Source organism: Phoxinus phoxinus (assembly GCF_949152265.1).
Source record: "Phoxinus phoxinus genome assembly, chromosome: 14".
In the NCBI taxonomy this organism is placed as follows: Eukaryota; Metazoa; Chordata; class Actinopteri; order Cypriniformes; family Leuciscidae; genus Phoxinus; species Phoxinus phoxinus.
This window is the reverse complement of record NC_136889.1, coordinates 13,680,185-13,695,421: the sequence shown is the minus strand read 5'-3', so window position 1 is coordinate 13,695,421 and position 15,237 is coordinate 13,680,185. Positions and strand designations below refer to the sequence as shown.

Here is a 15,237-nt window from a genome sequence, read left to right as displayed (position 1 = left end):
TTCCAAAGCATTTTATTCATAGATAAAACACATTTTTACTACACTATTTTTACGTATACTTATTTTATTTTTGTTTATATAAATATATATTTAAAATCCCATAATGCACCGGAAGATAATAAAAAAACTCGGCGGAAGTTGTTGCGCATGTTGTGCGCGCTCCCTGTGGTTCTGGAACTATTCCACTCTAACTCTCAGCCAGCCTGGTGGATCCTGCGAATTATCGGTTTGTTTTGCCCTTTTTAGTGCACAATATATGACAGTATTTCGGGAAAGATGTCTGTAATATCTAGCATGAACTGTTTGAGTTTGTAACGAACAGATTAGCGCCACAAGCTAGCCACGTTGGGCTTCAGTCTGCTCCGTAGACATAAGTAATGTTTTGATCACTACTAACGTTACCTGGTTAACTGTCAACTCAATTGTCGCTTTCCATTGCATGCGAATTGTGTTATGTTAAGGGGTGTTGCAAATGTGATATATAACATTGAGCCACACTGCAACAACAACAAAAAAAAAACACACACACAAGCGTATAACGTTACCCTTCTCTTGGTGTGTACAGAATTGACACGTGTGATATGTTTTGTAGTTTACTTTTAAAATGAATTTCCTAATTAACTGAGTAATGACCGCAGTGTTTATTCTACAACCAAACCATGCAATTGTGTTGCATTTAGTTATTTGTTTACAATACACGCAAGTGTCTCAGAAGTATTGTGCTGTTGTGTTAAGTGTTTTTGTTTGTTCTTGATTTCAGCGCAGGTCTTCTGAAGCCATTGAGACTTGAAGACCTAAGCTAGTCTTGAAATCACTGCTAGGTTGTTTTGCTTCATAACCTGTCAATATGGAGCAGAACAACAGTATACCTCCTTTTCCTCAAGGGCTGGCTTCTCCACAGGTGAGTAATGTAGTGTTGAGTAAACCTAGTTAAGGCTGGAATACACAGCTTTAAATATCTCAACCGATTTTAAACCATAGGCATCTTACACTTTAAAACTTTGTAAATGGTTACAGAGGAAATATGGCCAAACAACTGAGGATCACACACTACCAGACTTCGTTCATTCCGAAATCCGAACACCACAACCTCACAGACGTACAACAAATTATACTGCGTTATAAAATCGGCCCAAAAAATCAAACATGTTCAATATTTGTTGACTGGATGGAGTCATAGTTTGAGGCTAAAAAATCTGATTATGTGCCCATAATAAACTGATCTGTTATTATTATTTTTACTATTCTTTTTTGTGTGATTTTCAACTCAAATCTGGAGACTGGCTCTGACTTTCGGCAACTAGTGTTGACTCCTCCTGATTTTAAATCTGGCCATCATATAGTGTATTCCACACCTTACAAAACACAGGTATTTTAATCAAAACGTATTCAATGCATGAAGTTAATTCACCTTGTCTCTATTCAAAGGGAGCCATGACGCCTGGCTTGCCCATTTTCAGTCCTATGATGCCGTATGGCACTGGTCTTACACCACAGCCAGTGCAGAACACCAACAGCTTGTCCATCCTGGAGGAGCAGCAGCGACAGCAGCAGCAACAGGCTGCCTCGCAACAGCAGGGTGGGATGGTGGCGGGTTCAGGCCAGACACCCCAGCTGTACCACTCACAGGTCTCCACGACGACGGCACTGCCAGGCAACACGCCACTTTATAACACACCTCTCACCCCTATGACCCCCGTCACTCCTGCCACACCGGCCTCAGAGAGCTCTGGCATTGTTCCCCAGTTACAGTGAGTTCTTTAGCTGTCATCACTGCACAATCCTGAGAGAAACGTTGTTGATTGCCTTATAAAATATCACATTTTATTTTTAAGGAACATTGTGTCCACTGTAAACTTGGGGTGCAAACTTGACTTAAAGACGATAGCACTACGAGCCAGGAATGCTGAATATAATCCAAAGGTAAGACTCGTTTTTTTTTAAGCATCGACCATTTTGCACAACCTTTTTAATACCATTTGACCATTCAAAAATTATGGGAATGGTTATGTCAGATTTGGACTATTCTGATTTGAAATGTTTCAAGTAGATAAAAGTTGACCTTGCATGCCTGAAATAGCTGCCTGGAGTTGTTGCAAATATGACCGCAAAGTGAACTGACTTTCCTTAAAAGGGACTTTGCCTATTAGTCCAGTCATTTTATGAAAAAAGGTAGGACAAATTGCAACAGAAGCAAACTCAACTGATTTTGTATTCTCAATATGTCCTGAGTAAGAGGGAAAAAAAGCCCCGAAGAACCCCATTATGGGAAAGTTTCGAAAACCCCCCAAATATAGCCTATTCATTCTTTTTCTCACGTGAATAGGGTAAACATTTTAACCTTTAGATATCTCCATGAAAATTACTGTTTACTGTTATGTCAAGATTCAACAAGACATTTTCACCTGGCTATACCCAATGTTTAGATCTGTTGTGGTATTTATGCAAATTAGCACATACGTAATTAGATTATGCACCATTTGGTCATGTTAACAAACAATTTAAAAAAACTTGTAAAACAATCAACTCAGTAATTTTCATGGTGATATCTAAAGGTAATTTTTTTACCCTATTCACATGAGAAAAAGAAAGAATATGCGTATGAATAGGCTATATTTGGGTATTTTTCTAAACTTTCCCCTAATGGGATTCTTCTGGGCTTTTTTACCCTTACTCAGGACATATTGAGAATACAAAATCAGTTGAGTTTGCTTCTGTTGCAATTTGTCCTAGGTTGACCCCCATTTTGGCTTAAAATGACTGGACTATATTGTTAGTTTAACAGTTCATAAAAATCAAAATTACTTGTGCAAGTGTATGATATTTTCTAAGCAAAATAGCAAAAACATCCACTTTAGTTGAACTCATATATTCATTAATAACTATTTCAGCGTTTTGCTGCTGTCATCATGAGAATACGAGAACCCAGAACAACAGCCCTCATCTTCAGCTCGGGGAAGATGGTGTGCACAGGAGCCAAAAGGTACGAATCCCATCTTGCTGTGGTTTTATTCCTATCACACACGTGTAGAACAAACAGCAGTGTGTGTGTTTGCCTTTCTTGTGTGCACTCGCTTCTGCAGTGAGGAACAGTCCCGATTGGCAGCCAGAAAATATGCCAGAGTGGTGCAGAAGTTGGGTTTTCCTGCCAAATTCTTAGACTTCAAAATTCAGAACATGGTGGGCAGCTGCGATGTCAAGTTTCCCATTCGATTAGAGGGCCTGGTGCTTACACATCAGCAGTTTAGCAGGTTTGTCTATTTATTTGTTAATTAATAGTTTTTATAGTACATCTCTAACTTATAAATTAATTAGAATGTTCTACACTATTACTGTTTGTACCACTTAAGTTATGCTTATGGGTTTATTTCAATATTATACTAATACAACATTTAATCCACTGAGCTTTTGAAATTAGAATCATTCTGTCTGCGAGATGGAAAAACGAATACCATTTGATATAAATCCTAATATCCTGCTGATACTTTTCCCCAGCTATGAACCGGAGTTATTTCCAGGATTAATCTACAGAATGATCAAACCAAGAATTGTCCTTTTAATATTCGTTTCAGGCAAAGTTGTACTCACAGGTGAGGTCATTGTTGTATTTAAAATGGCACTTTCAATGCCACTATGAGATTCTGAGTGATATTAAGGTTGCATAATGAGAATTTCCTCTTTTTTTTCCAGGTGCAAAGGTTAGAGGAGAAATCTATGAAGCGTTTGAGAATATATACCCAATCTTAAAAGGATTCAGGAAGACTACATAATCTCTGGAGAGCACCATTCTGTTATCGCTGGTGAATTACTGGCTGAGCCCACCGGTATGTCTGGGATGACCTACGCCGTTTCATTTACTTTTGTAAGCTTGTAAATATGAAGGACACCTTTTTCTTCACTCAGAAAGTGAACCGATTTGAGGATAACATGTTTTTATTTTACCTTTTTAAATGTTTCTCTGCCATTCGGTTTTCAAAATACTGTTTTATCCATGTCTGATCATTTTAACTAATTATTTTATGGTTTTATAATGTATGTTCATCATTTTATAGATACTTTTACACATTCCCTTTATTAGCAGGTTTTATGTGTATTGCATTACTGATGGTTTGTGTTGACGGCCCATCAGTGAAAGGAATAAGTCTGGGAAGTTATACCCATGTTGACCAGTGCAAGTATTTTATTTTTTTGAAAGAGCGCATTTTGGTTATTTTTTTAACAAAGCTTTGCAAACAAGTTTGTGAATCCCTGTTGTTGAAATCATGTGGATTTGACCTTTTAAGTTACAGTTTTAAAAGATGTTACAGTTGGCATATCTAATAACTGAATTCAGATTTCATTGTTTGATGTGCTGTAGGTCTCCCAATAACCCCATGTAAAGCACTGACATCATTTTAATTTAATTTGTTTGTCTATGTAACTAACTTTGCTACATTGAGTGCAAATAAATGTTTGCCAACTTCAGCTTATCACTACAGTATCTACACTTTTTTTCTATAATGGCAATAAGACATCTTATTTTGGTCGTGTTATGATGACAGTTTTTACAAATAGAAAAATAGGTAGTGTGAGATTAGATTTCATTCCAGGCCTTCGCCAAATAATAAATGACACAATTGTATTACAAATAAAAAGGCAGGAAAATGGTGTTATGATGTTTGTAGCTTTATAAATTTGTTGTTTTTTTATGCAAGAACTTGTCAAATTTAAGTTAACCAAGAATACCAAACTCAATAATACAGTAAAAACAATGTGAAATATAAAAACATTATATTTTAAAATGTCCTGTGATTGTAAAGCTGCATTTTTAAGAGTCAGTGTCACATAATCCTTCAGAAATCATTCTAATATGCTGATTTTATGCTAACATTTCGTATCAATCTTGAAAATAGTTGAGCTGCTTAATATTTTTGTGGAAACTAAGGCATTATTCTTTAATGAATGTAAGTTGAAAAGAGCAGCATTTATTTGAACTAGAAATATGTAACAATGTAAACATCTTTACTGTAACTTTCAATCAATTTATTGCATCTTTGATGAATAGAAGTATTAATTTCTGTAAATTATATATGCATGCATGCTTCTCGTGAAGATGCATCTTTTAATTTCAGTTAGGGACAGAAATGGTGTATGTGGGTGTCTCAAAAGAACCAATCCTTTACTGTTCCCATTTCTTTATTATATAAGTCAAAATAGTTAATGTGCATGGACTAATTCTACACTGTTTGATCTCCTGAAAAGTCTTGTTTCCAGATGAACTCTGCAGAATATTTGGTGTCTTGGTCACAGCTGTCAGCACATGTGTAGATGGCCACTGTCCCCCAGTCTATGCTGGCATCTGTCCTATCCACTTTGAGGTGATTAAGTAACTGAGGCATGATCTGAAATAAACACAGCGACAATTTAAACAGTGAAATGCGCTAATCTGATGGTATGACATGTAAGAGATACACCAAAGCATACCTGTATATTTTAAAACAAAAGTTTGGGTTCAGTAAGATTTCAAGAAGTTTCCTATGCTCACCAAGAATTGATTTATTTCATAATTTATTTTAAGATGTAACTTATTCCTGTAATGGCAAAGGTGAATTTTCAGCAGCCATTACTCCATTTTCACATCCTTCAGAAATCATTTCAATATGCTGATTATGGTGCTTAAGAAATATTTCTTATTATTATCAATGTTCAAAACTATTTTGATGCTTAATGTTTTTCAGGATTCTTTGACGAATAGAAATTTTGAAATACAAATCTTTGGTAACATTATAAACTATTTTACCCTAGTATTTTATATCAATTTTATGCATCCTTGCTGAATAAAATCTTACTGACCCTAAACTTACACATATTAGTGTATAAATGACACTGTGCTTTTTATATTTTACATTACCTGAAATTCAAAGAGACGTTTAGCACCACATGGACATTCTGGAACTTCGTCATCACGTGGCACATGTTCAGCTGACACCCACAGAGGAGATCCTTCTTTACAATACCGCAAAACCTTAAAAAAATACATAGACAATCACAGCCATAGAACCATATAACAGACATTAGCCATGGGTAGCATTTGCTCTTATAACTGACCTGTTGTGGGTCATTAGCAATTCGCTTCTTGAACTTCTGAAACACTTTAGCGTCTTGTGTTTCATGATGCGCCATACTCTCTAGCTCACTGTCCTCCAAATCTGAGAGAGTAAATAAAAACTGAATGACAAATCCTAGACAAGACAGAGAAATATCAAGCTGCTGAATCTGTTCTGAAAGGCATACCGTTATTAAAGCACACCATGCTCTCTTGATCCAAACTGTGGGGTTCATGGTGTTCGTCATCTGTTGCTGAAAGCTCTTCCGGTTCGGTGACCAGCTCCCACTCAGGAAAGAGAAATGAATTAAGCTCCTCTGAAGTTTGAGAAGCTGTAGATCCAAATATGAAGACAACACAACATGTATATTAAAGCTGCAATCATTAGAAATAATGTATAATTAAAGCATTCACTCACCCTCATTTGAACATTCTTTCTTGTGCCGGTGTTTCCAATCTATGGTCTGATGCTCTTTACTGCAGTATGTGACCGAGTGACATCGAGAGCAGGCTTTCTGTCCCAGACAGCCACACAGTCTGCACAATTTGAGCCCAGATTCCAGAACCTGATGTTCATCCACTGCGTGGTCTGGCTTCTCAACAGAAGGTGGATCAAAAGGGTAAAAGTCATTTTTCCTTGGCAGTTGACATCTGAACACTGGAAATGGGGATAAAGCAGAATACTGTAACTTTATACTGTGATGTTAATGTTACACAGAGGCTTGCACGATTAAAACTAAACCACTTTTATGTGAGGGATGATCCCCAAATGAATACATCTTCAATAAAAAATATAACACAAACACAAAGGGTAATACATCATAAAGTTCTACTCAACATATTTCAGCTCATGAATTACCTTTAAAACATTTGTTGTCATTTCTTGTATAGCAGGCTGGTGTCTTACAGCAGAACACAAATAGTGTTCTGTGAAAGCATCGATCATATTCCGTAACAGGCGCATACACCTGCAGAAGAAACACTGTTGGGAGTTTGCACTTCTCACACTGTAACTCAGACACAGTTGGCAAATCCACCTGGCGTAACCACGCAGGTCTCCCTCCGACTTTACTTGGAAACTGGTCGCTAAGAAGTTGCCATGAGTCTGCCTCCTCTAAGAAGCCCAACGCGACCTCACGGATTGTTTTAGACTCTTTTACTGCTTTTGCAGCCATCTGTCAAACTCATATAAAGCAAAAGGTTTCAGAGTCATGTGCGGGTGTCTGTTCATCTGAGACTGGGGCTCGGGTCAAACAAGATCTGCGACTAACGTTCCACACACAAATAGCAATACCAGAGACAATAATACGCACATAATGTGGATGGAACCTACCATGTGTGACTTATATATGAGTTAGTATTATTAATAATTAATATCATGAACTAATATTCTCCATTAACTTCATTAAGACATTAAACGTCTTTATCTTCTTGGGTGAATTTAAACCATTTTAGAGTTTGTCCAATAGATGGCGTCACAATTCAATTAAATTGTAAACGCTTGCATTTCTTTAAAAAAAAATAGAGACACAAGATTCCACATATATAAAAGCCATATATATATATACACATATATAAATGAATATATATTCCATAAAAAGAGCTTTATTTCAATTAACAAAACAATTTTGAGTAGTTTTAGTTGATCGATAACAATATGGCACAATATGGAAATGCATCAAATATTTGATCTCAATAATGCAAGTTGTGCAATTTTGAGTCTGTATAGTCTTCTGTACCTGTACAGTTTCCCTGTTGGGCTACTGATGTTACATATGATTGCATCGGAAAGTAAGTGGCAAAAATATAATTTACTTTAATTATTACTATTTGAAGAATTTAAAAGATGTATGATGGTGTTGATATCCATATAGCACATGCTATTCTAGAAAGAAAGAAAAACACTGTGTAAATGTTGTTCATATTAGTCAAGCACAAATGCACTTCGCCCATTTTTATTTTCAATGACATCCCTGATAACAAATAAAAATGCTGACGCGTGTATTCCCGCCTGTTCAGTTGAGTTTATCAGAAATGACAACAGGTCTGCTGAACTTCAGTTCACGCACGGATAATGCAGCTCACGGGGGATGATGTCATGGGCTCTGTCACAAATCCTACTCATCTTCCTACCTTGGGTAGGACCAAAAGTGCTGCGCGCGCCTCAAAACACTGTCTAGTAAGGCGGCTGACTAGGCGTTGAGACACAGCCACGGTCTTTGGGTGTAAAGGAGTAAAGTGCTCAGATCAGTTTTTGAGAGGGCGGAGGATGGCCAGCCTCATGAGGGCATAACGTCAGTGCATGTGGGCTTCGTATTTATTTTTGCTTTTCTTTGTTTTACGTCCAGATAAAGCAAACACTTCTTGATTTGAAATGCAGCTTTTAGTGGACTTTCCCCCCCACTAAAATAAATGGACACCGCGATGAAATCGGAGACTGGCGCTCCGGTCTCTCATTCACAAGCGAGATGAATCGCTGAACTTGGTGTTGAAACTCTTGGATCATCCGTGTTTTCAGCGATGCCTCCGCAAGGAGATGGAGAGTATAAACCTGTCCCAGGTGCGGTTGTGCCGCCGGTACCCCCGAGGAGATTCAGGGGCAAAGATTTGTCATCCGCGGTGAAGAGCCGCTTCGGGTCTGCAGCGGAGCGCAGGGTGAAGTGCGTGTTGGTTGGTGATGGTGCAGTGGGTAAAACTAGTCTCATTGTGAGCTATACCACCAATGGATATCCCACCGAGTATGTTCCAACAGCGTTTGACAACTTTGCAGGTAAATATCGCGCCAGCATTTAAAATAAAAAAGTAAAACTAAATAAAATGTAATAAATTAAAAACTTGAACTACTCTAACCACCTGCTAGAAAATCCAGTTTAAGCTATGCTGCTTTGGGTAACTAGTTTCTAGTTGGCCATTACTTTACTTGTCCAAACTGCTGGTCATTTGCTTGATAGACCATCTTCAGCTACCATCTGGTCATTAGTAAGCTGGTTATTAGTTGGTTGGCTAGACATCATGTTCCAGAAACCAGTTTGACCTTGTTAAGTTGGAATGACCAGATGGTAGCTGAAGATGGTCTATCAAGCGAGCATATAGCTATCACTAGCGTGGTGAGTTTTTTTAAGGCCAGCAAGTTCACCAACCCATTTCAATCTCATTTATCACAGTCCATGTGTCTTAATGCGCTCTGACTAAAGAGGGATACAATGTCAAATTGAATCTGTTCTCCTCTGCAGCGGTTGTAGCTGTAGACGGCAAGCCTGTGAAACTTCAGCTTTGTGACACAGCCGGTCAGGTCAGTCCATTGAGTCCACTCAGCACCACCAGACACAAGCAAACCACCTCACAAACACATTAAAGGCAGTGCAACTTCATCATGTCCCTGTATAAGGATTACATATTGTTTGCACAAACACATGCTGGTCGAAGCCCTCCTCTCTTAACTGTAAACAGACTTGTGAGTCATGTACTAATTAGTCATATGGTTGCCTATCTGTTAGATAAGAAAGAAAGTGATTCAGTGTTGTTTTGCTTATTCATGATAAGATTTTCTGGTAAAGTTCAGCTGAAGTTTGCAGTCCAGGCATCATAAGGAAGTATATGCTTGATCCTATGGGAACACACTATTATAGGTCAGTCAGTGTCTCTCCCTTTGTGGGAGGGGAAAACCAGCTCTAGGATCACAAATGGGAAGCAGTCTAATTGTGATGAATTGGGCTTGATCCAAGGGAAAGGGAGACCTACTTTCAGCCGGGGTACAGCTGGGGCTAGTCACTGGAAATGTGAGATCAGTGTGTTTTCGATGAGTTTAGCAAGCTAAGGGGAGACAGTGAAGGGAGGCAAGCCAAGAGAGATTTGGATCAGTCCTGTTCAGGCCAGTGGAAATGGAGGAAGAAAGAGAAGGAGAGAGACACACAGAAAGACTTGAGAGTAATATATATATATATATATATATATATATAGATAGATAGATATATATATATATATATATATATATATATATATATATATATATATATATATATATATATATATATAGATAGTGCATGCTAACACACTGGTAATAACCTGATAAATTAAATCTTAAGCAAATCTCAAATGGAATATTTTTTCTCCATACTTTATATTATAATGTTGTGATAAGTTAATTTGTAATATATAAAATAGTTGGTTATTTTATTTTGACTATACTATAAAAAATAGTATAGAACTTGTATATCAGCCATTTATTTGGTATCAGTCATAACATGAAAAGAACTACAGACAGAATTTTTAATTTCATTAACCAGATACAAACATATTTGCATATAAATTATATAAAATATACTGTAGGATAGGATTGTTTCTCATATGTTAGAATGTGTCCAGTTGACTAATATAAGAAGAAAGCTGCCTTGGTGTGTATCAACAGAAACCAAGCTGGAGACTCATAAGGAAGAGTAAAAGAGATGGAATGCAGCTGTAATAAACAACAGATCTCACATTTGTGTTCTAGATTATATCTTTCATGCCGCTGACATCACAGCGGGTTCTGATATTTCAGAGATATGGAATCATAAGCATGACCTGGATGTTGCCAGTTTAAAAGATTAAAGTAACATTATAAAGACTAAAGACTTAACATTAACAAGATAAAGACTTAAGAATTCTGCGAAAAGTATCATGGTTTCCAAAAAATATTAAGCAGCATGATTTCAACATTGATAACATTGATTTCTGTTTTCAACATTGATAATAAGAAATGTTTCTTGAGCACCAAATCAGCATATCATTAAAATGATTTCTGAAGGATCATGTGACACTGAAGACTGGAGTAATGGCTGCTGAAAATTCAGTTAACAGTTATTTCATAATATTTTAATAATATTACTGTTTTACTGTATTTTTTTACCAAATAAATAGAAAGTATAAGATACTTACTTCAAAACATTTAAAAAATATTTTCAACTCTAAACTTTTGAACGGTAGTAGTATATGATATTTCAAATGTTTGTTTACAATAAACAAACAGACAGAAAAATAAAATAAAAAAATACATAACTTCTTGGCAACTGACAAGATGTCTAATAGTAAATCATAACTTCATTACTAAAGGAATCTAACAATTAACAGTATTCTAAAAGTAAAAGTTCTAAATGCAGATGTACATTTTTGAGGAATCAATCCAGCTCATAAACTGTTTCATTAACAGAAAAAAACAAATGCAAGTTCTTTATGTAAGAAAATATATGATGTAAAACACAGAGCGAGCAGAACAAAAAACTTGGGGCCAGTCACATTTCACATTTAACTACTTTTAACAGTCCAAAACAATAACAAGTGTTCGTTTGTGCTGGACGTTTATCACAACTAAATCTTTCTTTGCTCTGGGCAGGATGAGTTTGACAAGCTCCGGCCGCTGTGCTACACCAATGCTGACGTGTTCCTGCTCTGCTTCAGTGTGGTAAGTCCCTCCTCTTTCCAGAATGTGAGGGAGAAGTGGGTGCCTGAGATCCGCCGGCACTGCCCGAGGGCACCGATACTGTTGGTCGGCACTCAGGCTGACCTCCGGCAAGACGTCAAAGTCCTCATCCAGCTGGCCCAGTACAAGGAGAAGCCGGTCGACCCCCAGGAGGCCTGTGTGTGTGCTGAGGAAGTGCAGGCCGTCTCGTACATGGAGTGTTCGGCGCTCACCCAGAAGAACCTAAAGGAGGTGTTTGACATGGCTATAGTGGCCAGCATCCAGTACTCTGACAGCCAGCAGCAGAAAAGACTGAAGAAGCGGACGCCTGATAAAATGAGGATGCTCTCCGAGTCATGGTGGAAGAAATACTGCTGTTTGGCATAGACACGAAAATATGATTGTACTGTCGACATTGATTCGGTTAGACTTTTATGGATGAAATGGACACAGATTCATCTGCTTCATGAGACTGTGTTAGTGGGTTAACTGGAGCGCAGGTGGCCTTGAAATGAATGGGACCGTTTAGAAAAGATCAATTTTATCATAAAATGGAAAGATTCTAGAGACTAGTAGTTGTCAGCTAAATTTTAGGATCTGCTCTCCATTTGGAAAGTCCCAGGTTAACCTCAAATGCCCATGTGAACAATTCAGGGCAGGAGTCATCTGTCTTTCTTTACCTTATCTCTTGTTGAAGAGGTTTCAAGTGGACTTAAGGGCTTTTTTTTCTATCAGATTTAGATCTAGTTTGGACTGCCAGATTTTCCTTTTTCATTCAGGCACTGTGAAGCAACCTATCGGTCGGTCTCAGCAAAAACACAGCATTTTATTGTTGTTTTAACACTTCTTCTACTTACATGAACAGGATTACTTGCCTTTGTTATCCGGGATCCAGAGCGGGTTCAATCTGAGATGCTCAAGTGCTTCGTCGTGTAACTGTCAAAGCATTGAGTGTTATGTAGAGTACAAGCAGATGTTTGGACACACTATCAACTTGACATCACTGACATTTACCTTGTTGTCCAGTGAGGGTGAATGATTGTCCATTTCAGAGACAGCAGGACGCTGGCACATCTCTCCAGGCTGTCTTGTTTACATTTGGAGTTAAGTCCTGACTCAAACACGCTGTGAGGTCAGGGTCTTTGAGTGTAAGTAAGTAGACTCAGTTGGCCTGTTGGATTATATATCTGGTCATTGAACCTGGAGCTTCATCAAAAACACAGTGTTTTGAGTGAAGCTTTTCAGTTTGGTCAGGAGGAGGATTTTGAGTGGCTCAGACATTCTTGAGTATTTATTAGAATATACACTAACATTCAAAAGTTTGGGTTCGGTACAATTTTTTCATGTTTGTGAAGGAATTTTCTTATACTCACAGAGTCTGCAATTATTTGATCAAAAACACAGTAAAATTATATCGTGAAATAGTATTACAATTTAAATAACTGTTTTCTATTTTAATATATTTTAAAATATAATTTATTCTTGTGATGGCAAAGCAAAAATTTTAAGCTCCTTCAGAAATCATTCTAACATGCTAATTTTGTGAAGAAACATTTCTTATTATCAACGTTGAAAACAGTTGTGCTGCTTAATATGAAAATATTTGTTTCCAGTATTCATTTCCAGATGCTCAATGAATAGAAAAAATATTTGAAATAGAAATTCTTTGTAACATTAAAAATGTGTTTACTGTCACTTTTGATCAATTTAATGCATCTTTGCTGAATAAATATATTAATTTAAAAAAGCTTTTACTAACCAAACTTTTGAATGGTGGTGTATGGTAATTTGGATGAAGAAAAAACGTATTAGTGGGGCGAAAGTTTTTAACCAGAAATAATGGTTGACATTGATTTCAAGTTTCCGTTTAAGCCAATAAAATATTTTCAAAACAAAATAAATTCCTAATTAGGTTTTCATGCGTTTGCAATTTATGGCACTTTTTAAAGGTGAAATGTGTAATTTCTGCCCCACTGGCAGTCTTTTTGTTTAAGTTGGATATCATAACAGCACAAACAATGGTGTGAGTTTGAGGGCTGGACTATCTACTAGACTAGATGTATGCACAACTAATGGAAAATTGGGAATGATTTTAGTGTTATGTTTTCAATTTTGTTCAAAATTATGTAATTAATAATTCAGTTTGATTCAATTATTTCACAAATTGGGGACATTTTTGGCGCAGACATGACACACTTCACCTTTAACATAAACATTTTCACAGAAAATCTTTAAAAAACAATTATTCCATAATAGTATGAATGCATTTGGCAGGCACTTTTATCCAAAGCAAATTACATTGCCTTTAAGGTTTAAGCTACTAGTTGTGTATTTGTCGCCCCTAAACCATGATGTCAGCCACGTCATGCTTTGATAAGCATTGCAGTCTTTAAATTCTATATAAAATACGTGGATTGTTGTTCCAGGTCAAACTGCACTTTTTATCAGGCTTCCACGTCGAACGAACTGGAAAAGTCGCCTGCTGCTATGCGACATGAATGAATATTAAGCTGAATGACATGGAAAAGTTAATGTTTCACTGCATAAGCTGGGTTAGGAGAGTAAAGTGGCAAACATTTCTTTCATAAGCACAGAATGAACCAAGAATAAAATCAAGATGAGTTTTATGCTTGCCACTTATACTGTTAGTTTGTGCCAGAATGTGGCGAGGAGTTGAAAAATAAGTGAATGGCTCTCAGCAAGTGAGTAAAGTGCTGTAAACCGCAAGTGTTAAAGGTGGCATTGGGAGAGATGAACCCCGAACCGAACAATCATATTGATTTTAAAGGGATAGTTGCACAAAAATGAAAGTTCTGTCATCATTTACTCGCCCTCATGTTATGTTCCAACCTGCATGATTTTCTTCAGTTTTTTTGTTTTTGTTTTGTCCATACAATGAAAGTCATGTTGTTTTAGACTCGAATGACTTTCATTCTGTGATCAAAAACAGTTAAACAGTTATGTAAAATATATTTTTGTGTTGCACAGATAAAAGAAAGTCATACACATTCGGAACGACATCAGGGTGAGAAGATGGTGAGAGACTTGACTTCTGGATGAACTATCTCTTTAAGCATGCTCAAAAAACAAGAGATATTTAAAAGATATTGTAATCATAATCATATATCAAGAAGTATTTTGGTGGCATTCCTTATATTGTGAATCTTAGAATTGCATGCGTTTCAAACAACAGGCCTTAAGTTCAGACTGACCAAAGCATAGAGCGCTACAGTGCTTTCACAGGGCAGGATCAATTACTGAGAGGTTTTTGACAAGTTGCCAAACTATGACTTCGGACACGCAGTGTGTTTGTTCACTGCTTTGATTTGCACGCGAGTTGCATTGCAGTGTGTTGTATATTTACTGTGTGAGTGAGCTCATAGCTGCAGCGTCCCACCAGACGGAACTGTTCAAGATCTGGTGGTCGCTCAGACAAAGCTGACATGCAATAACAGAGACCTCCCTGTAGATTGTTATCTTTCTCAGAATAAATATACTTTTTGTCTACTTATTGTCTGTGTGCATCTTCTTTCATTTTCTTGGGATATGTTATGAAAAGCTATCAGTGAAGGGGATAATTTCATAATCTCTTTCTTTGCTTTTTAGAGTTAATAACTGGTAAACACGGTCTTGCCTGCAGGAATAATGAGGCTTAATGGTGTCTGTTCTTTGCAGGTTGTGTACAGTTCACTGTCTGGGGTTCTTTGTTGTCATA

General features: G+C 37.1%; 3 protein-coding genes across 4 annotated transcripts; 2 read left to right on the top strand and 1 right to left on the bottom strand.

Annotated features, from left to right (window-relative positions):
• The first annotated feature begins 105 nt into the window (after positions 1 to 105).
• tbp (TATA box binding protein) lies at positions 106 to 4,469 on the top strand. Of its 2 annotated transcripts, none has more exons than XM_079635871.1 (8): positions 106 to 226; positions 761 to 901; positions 1,429 to 1,751; positions 1,836 to 1,923; positions 2,892 to 2,983; positions 3,084 to 3,251; positions 3,496 to 3,590; positions 3,691 to 4,469. In XM_079635871.1, exons 2-8 carry the CDS (start codon positions 848 to 850, stop codon positions 3,768 to 3,770), a joined length of 900 nt encoding a protein of 299 aa, XP_079491997.1. In that variant the 5' UTR covers positions 106 to 226; positions 761 to 847; the 3' UTR covers positions 3,771 to 4,469. The 2 variants fall into 2 exon arrangements, with proteins under 2 accessions (XP_079491997.1, XP_079491998.1); XM_079635872.1 differs by having other exon boundaries at positions 131 to 226; positions 766 to 901.
• Positions 4,470 to 4,651: 182 nt separating this feature from the next.
• pdcd2 (programmed cell death 2) lies at positions 4,652 to 7,487 on the bottom strand. The gene is made up of 6 exons (XM_079635870.1): positions 6,945 to 7,487; positions 6,504 to 6,743; positions 6,274 to 6,417; positions 6,088 to 6,188; positions 5,891 to 6,004; positions 4,652 to 5,381 (listed from the first exon to the last, which is right to left on the bottom strand). Exons 1-6 carry the CDS (start codon positions 7,258 to 7,260, stop codon positions 5,217 to 5,219), a joined length of 1,080 nt encoding a protein of 359 aa, XP_079491996.1. The 5' UTR covers positions 7,261 to 7,487; the 3' UTR covers positions 4,652 to 5,216.
• A 772-nt stretch (positions 7,488 to 8,259) lies between these two features.
• Positions 8,260 to 15,029, top strand: rhoua (ras homolog family member Ua). Its single transcript, XM_079635200.1, has 3 exons — positions 8,260 to 8,855; positions 9,319 to 9,377; positions 11,457 to 15,029. The coding sequence occupies exons 1-3, from the start codon at positions 8,606 to 8,608 to the stop codon at positions 11,907 to 11,909; spliced, it is 762 nt and encodes a 253-aa protein (XP_079491326.1). The 5' UTR covers positions 8,260 to 8,605; the 3' UTR covers positions 11,910 to 15,029.
• Positions 15,030 to 15,237: the final 208 nt, after the last annotated feature.

Excerpts from the sequence above, each read along its gene's own strand:
- rhoua (XM_079635200.1), top strand. The coding sequence starts at position 8,606 with ATGCCTCCGCAAGGAGATGGAGAGTATAAACCTGTCCCAGGTGCGGTT. Across the intron at positions 8,856-9,318 it reads AGCGTTTGACAACTTTGCAG|CGGTTGTAGCTGTAGACGGC; the intron begins GTAAATATCGCG and ends TCTCCTCTGCAG. Across the intron at positions 9,378-11,456 it reads TTTGTGACACAGCCGGTCAG|GATGAGTTTGACAAGCTCCG; the intron begins GTCAGTCCATTG and ends TGCTCTGGGCAG.
- pdcd2 (XM_079635870.1), bottom strand. The coding sequence starts at position 7,260 with ATGGCTGCAAAAGCAGTAAAAGAGTCTAAAACAATCCGTGAGGTCGCG. Across the intron at positions 6,418-6,503 it reads GAAAGAATGTTCAAATGAGG|CTTCTCAAACTTCAGAGGAG; the intron begins GTGAGTGAATGC and ends TTGGATCTACAG. Across the intron at positions 6,189-6,273 it reads CATGGTGTGCTTTAATAACG|ATTTGGAGGACAGTGAGCTA; the intron begins GTATGCCTTTCA and ends TTACTCTCTCAG.
- tbp (XM_079635871.1), top strand. The coding sequence starts at position 848 with ATGGAGCAGAACAACAGTATACCTCCTTTTCCTCAAGGGCTGGCTTCT. Across the intron at positions 1,752-1,835 it reads GGCATTGTTCCCCAGTTACA|GAACATTGTGTCCACTGTAA; the intron begins GTGAGTTCTTTA and ends TTTATTTTTAAG. Across the intron at positions 1,924-2,891 it reads ATGCTGAATATAATCCAAAG|CGTTTTGCTGCTGTCATCAT; the intron begins GTAAGACTCGTT and ends TAACTATTTCAG.